Source organism: Cannabis sativa, chromosome 5, assembly GCF_029168945.1.
Source record: "Cannabis sativa cultivar Pink pepper isolate KNU-18-1 chromosome 5, ASM2916894v1, whole genome shotgun sequence".
Taxonomy (NCBI): domain Eukaryota; kingdom Viridiplantae; phylum Streptophyta; class Magnoliopsida; order Rosales; family Cannabaceae; genus Cannabis; species Cannabis sativa.
The window spans coordinates 63,158,186-63,163,018 of record NC_083605.1 but is presented as its reverse complement, the minus strand read 5'-3'; the positions used below and the strand labels follow the sequence as shown (position 1 = coordinate 63,163,018).

The 4,833-nt window shown below is 40.0% G+C and overlaps 1 protein-coding gene across 1 annotated transcript; it reads left to right on the top strand.

Annotated features, from left to right (window-relative positions):
* The first annotated feature begins 774 nt into the window (after positions 1 to 774).
* Positions 775 to 4,485, top strand: LOC115717820 (uncharacterized). Its single transcript, XM_061116580.1, has 7 exons — positions 775 to 1,124; positions 1,207 to 2,257; positions 2,353 to 2,502; positions 2,598 to 2,744; positions 2,826 to 3,121; positions 3,596 to 3,653; positions 4,060 to 4,485. The coding sequence occupies exons 1-7, from the start codon at positions 775 to 777 to the stop codon at positions 4,483 to 4,485; spliced, it is 2,478 nt and encodes an 825-aa protein (XP_060972563.1).
* The last annotated feature ends 348 nt before the right edge of the window (positions 4,486 to 4,833 follow it).

The window sequence follows — 4,833 nt, the reverse complement described above, 5'->3', positions numbered from 1 at the left end:
CCTCCAAACATAGCTGATAATGGTATCCTTACCACTATTATGGCAAATATTGGGCCCACCTATGACCAGATGGTAGACAAGGCCCATGTTGAGTTATGCCAGTCAAGACAACCACACAAGCATCCTGAACCCACCCATTTTCCTTGGCCCATTTATGCTATAGAAATTGGTTTGGCTTAGGAACTAATGGGCCCTGCACCAGTTGACAAGTTTGAGCCAATCCCTAGTCTCTTCCATGACCCAATAGATGTCTCTAACTTAGTTCACCACTGCCCACAACCAAAAAAGAAAAAGAAAAGCTAGCCTCACCTTGATTCCTTACCTTCAACATACGGCTAAAAACACTAAGGAAGTTTCCCAAGATGTTCCTGATCTCCCGAAGTTCTCACCTGCCCCTCATACTCCCTTTAGATGGGCTTAGGAGTTTCCTCCTCATCCTTGAAAAATGACAAACGTAGATGGAAGGGATCTCGTTCTAAAGTAGCAGTTACAAAGGAAAGCTACAGCCGTGATATAGCTCCTGTTGTTGAAGATGGTACCCAGAAAAATCTCATTGATTCTCTTAATTTGGTTGAAGTTCATGTCGAAAGCTCCAAAAATTTTCTCATGGGCGAGGAGGCAGCCCTTATCAAGCCCCCCAGCCCTATGAAATGCCTTTCTTGGAATTGTCAGGGCCTCACAAGAGACCCGACACCCCAAGCTATCGTGGCTTGGGTTAATTAGTACAAGTTGGATTGTGTTTTTTTGATGGAAACAAAAGTAAGTAAGAGTAACATGGAGGAATTATCTCGAAAGTTGGGTTTCACAAGAGTAGAGTGTGTTGGTGCTAATGGTTTGGCAGGCAGCTCATGTTTGATGTGGAATAATAGTATCAATTTGGTTGTTAATTTCTTTGCTGAAGGATTTTTCGAAGCTACTGTGTGGGATTTCCAAACTCAATTATACTTGAAATTATATGCGGTTTATGGAACCCCATATTTAGGTGCTAAAGAGGCCTTTTGGAAGAGTATGGATGATGAACTATCTGATTGCCAGCTTCCTTGGGTGTTGATAGGAGATTTGAATTGCATTTGCAGTCAAGAGGAGAAGGTAGGGGGCCGTAAAGTGTCCTCTGTTGATACAAAGTGACTAAGGAATTTTTTTTGATGCCACTGGTAGTGTTATTTTACATTTCATTATCAACAAGTTTACCTGGCAAAATAATAGATTTTTGGGAGGTCTTATTAGAGAACGACTCGATAGAGCTTTATGTTCGCATGAATGGTTGCTAGATTATGCCTCTGCACGGGTCATCAATTTGCCTATTGCGATTTCGGATCATGCTCCTATCATTCTTGACACTCATTTATTTTCTGCTAGGGGTTTCATACCTTTTCGTTTCTTTGAAGCTTGGTCGTGGGAGGACTTGTGTAAGAAGGAAATTGCCAATGCTTGGTCATTCTCAGGCGTCAATGCTACTGCTTCCTTTATCCAAAATATTCACAACTCGAGGAAAGCTCTTCAAGCCTGGAAGAAGAATCTCAAAGGGGTTAACGAAGGCGACATAAAAGATCTGGAGAAAAGACTTGAATGGGTCCAAAATCATCCTATCACAGATGCTTTCAGAGAAGAAGATTCGAGAATTCATGCTCAACTGTCGGTTTCTTGGTCAAAATTAGAGAGTATGTGTAGACAAAAATCCAAAGAGACTTGGCTCTCTTTGGAAGATAGAAATACTAGATTCTTTCATGCTGCAACAGTCATAAGGAAAAGAAGAAATAATATTTGGGCAATCAAGGATAAAGATGGAAGAGTTTGGAAGGATAAGAAACATATACCGGAAGTCATTAACTCGCACTTCCTGGAGCTTTTCACATCCTTAAGGTCGCACATTGATCAGGAGTTAGAAGACTTGTTCGTCAAAAGGATTGACTCCAGTTCAAATGATAACTTTGCTAGTATTCCCTCATATGCAGAAATTAAGGAAGTAGTGTTTTGCTTGCATCTTCTCAAGGCCCCGGGGCCTGACAGGTTTTCAGGTTGTTTTTTCCGTAAATATTGGGATGTAGTGGGTTCAAATCTTTGTGCCACAGTCAAGGAATTTTTCTCAAGTGGCAGTGTGCATCCGAAACTCAATAATACCTTCATTTGCCTCATTCCTAAAGTGGAATTTCCTATGAGTGTGGATCAATTTCGACCGATAAGTCTTTGCAATTTCTCTTACAAAGTTATTGAAAAAATCTTATCTAATAGATTGAGACCCCTCATGAATGACTTGGTCTCCCCGTTTCAATCCGCCTTTATTCTTGGAAGGTGGATAGCAGAATCATCTATACTTATTCAGGAAATAATCCATAAGATCCGGCACAAAAGGGGTCTGGGGGTCTTATGGCGTTGAAGCTCGATATGCACAAGGCCAATGATAAAATGGAATGGGGTTATCTAGATAGAGTCCTTTGTGCTAATGGATTGGATGAAAGATGCAGGAAGCTAATGGCGTGTGTTACGAGTGTATCGTATTCTGTTCTTTTAAATGGATGTCCCTCAAAAAGTTGATTCCTCAGAGAGGTTTATGCCAAGGGGATCCGATTTCTCCATTCTTGTTTCTCCTTTGCCAGGAGGTTCTATCTAAACTCATTTGTAAGGCGGAAGAAAGAGGTTTTATTCATGGAATTAAGATTGCCCAATCAGCCCCCCCCCAGTGTCTCACCTCATGTTCGCTGATGATGCAATCCTTTTTGCCTGTGCAAATGAAAGCAAAGAAGGTGATAGAGTGTATGTCAATTTATGAGTAATGGTTGGGCCAATCTTGTAGTAAGCCTAAATCTAGTGTTCTCTTTTCAAAGAATCTAAGTTGTAGAAGGAAAGATCATATTTTGGGTACTTTCAATATTGATCAAGTGCGTGGTGAAGAGAAACACTTGGGTAATCCATTTATCTTCAAGAGAAGGAAAAAGGAGGATTATATGAGGCTCAAGGACAGTTTGATGAAGAAACTAGAAGGGTGGAAGATGAAGCTCCTTTCGTATGTCGAGCGTTTAACCTTAATGAAGACTGTGACATCATCGATGCCGATCTATGCTATGTCCACTTCAAAGATCTCATTGTCTACTTGTCGTGAACTAGATTCATTGATGAGAAAGTATTGGTGGTTATGGAAGGTTGACAAAAATAAATACTTGGCCCTCAAGGCCTGGGATCAAATTTGCCAGCATAAGGCTTCAGGAGGATTGGGTTAAGAAGATGTGAAGATATGAAGAAAGCTCTCTTCTCAAAGCTGGCTTGGAGTCTTGCCACTCAAGAAGATAGACATTAGGTCACTTGTTTGCTGGAAAAATGTTGTAAACACGAGAGTTTCTGGTGTGTAAAATAGAAGAGCTGCGATTCATATCAATGGAGATGCATACTGAAAAGTAGAGAAACGATCCTCAAAGGTTCCATTTCAGTTGTTGCATCGGGTCAATCAATCAACTTTTGGCACCAACCTTGGGTTCCATGGTTAGAGTATCCTGAATTTGTGGAATTGATGAATAGTATTAGGGGCAGAGGTTACATAATACAGTCATTGGGGGATGTCTCGCTAGATAATGATTGGAATGTGGATGTAATTTTACAGGTGTTTGGTGCTGAGTTGGGACAATGTATCATTAACATTTGGAAGAATAATCAAAGAGGTAAGTTTTCTGTTAAAGGTGCCTATAATGTGGAAAACGCTTGGAGGTTTGCGCCAGAAACAAAGATTTGGAAGTAGATTTTGGATGTGGGTATCCATCCAAGAAATTCAGTGCTATTTTGGAGAATTCTCAATGAGGCAATCCCTACCAAAAATCGTCAACACTTTCTGCAAGATAAAGTCTGGAGTATATGTGGAATTGAGGAGGAAAGTGCTTCTAACTTGTTTTGAAATTGTAGTTTCTCAAGAGCCATCTTGTTTTGAGGAATACTGTCTTTGAAAATTGATGACACTCCAGCAGATAATTTGATCAGTATGCTGGAAACTCTATTTGAACATTTCAATGGTGTTAGTAGGAGTGATTTGCTTAATTACACTGGCTGTATTTTCTCTAAATTTGGCACTAGAGAAATGCATTTTTGATTCAGAATACAACAGTTAATATTCTCTCTGCCTTGGTAAGAATTGAAAAGAGTGCTTTGGAGTACCAAGATTTGTTCACACCAAATAGGGGAGGTTGTGTTGAAGTAAAGAATACATTAGACAAGTTGGAGACAGTTGTGAACCCTGGTGTGCAGGACAAGCAGGTTGGCAATGTAATTTTCACTGATGCTTCGTGGATTAAGGGGGATGCAGGCATTGCAGCAGTTAGTGTCGATATCTCCATCGGTTTCTGGTTTATCAAATCGCAAAAGCTTCAGGCGCAGTCGGCTTTGGAAGCTAAATTTACAGCGATTCTTCTTGCTCTTAACAGGGCAATTGACTTAGGGTGGCGAGATGTTCCTATCCTCTTAGACTCGAAGATCGTAGTTCAAGCCTTAACAGCAGTTTGAGTCCCTGACTGGAGGGTAGCTCGTGTGTTTTACTTAATAATTAACTTACTAAAAAGTTTCATGTTTGTCGTTTTTTTTTATCAACCGTAGCTGTAATGTTTTGGCGGATGGTGTAGCTGAACACGCTAGAGTCGCTAGTGAATTATTGGCAGTTTTGTATCAAGGGGAGGGTAATCCCCCTGTGATTCCCATCTACAATTTCTTAATCAATGAACAAGTAGTTCTTTCAAAAAAAAAATTAGTTCTCAAAATATGATATTTTTTTATAACCTTTTCTTGTGGAAAGTTGGAGAACCATCACAGTAGTATAAATTATAAATATGTTATACTCAACTACTAAAACATGTT

What these genes read in the sequence shown, in the direction of transcription:
- LOC115717820 (XM_061116580.1), top strand. Translation starts at nt 775, where the DNA reads ATGGAGGAATTATCTCGAAAGTTGGGTTTCACAAGAGTAGAGTGTGTT. An exon ending in GACCCCTCATGAATGACTTG is followed by an intron (nt 2,258 to 2,352) that starts GTCTCCCCGTTT and finishes CCGGCACAAAAG; the next exon opens with GGGTCTGGGGGTCTTATGGC. An exon ending in CTAGATTCATTGATGAGAAA is followed by an intron (nt 3,122 to 3,595) that starts GTATTGGTGGTT and finishes GTAATTTTACAG; the next exon opens with GTGTTTGGTGCTGAGTTGGG.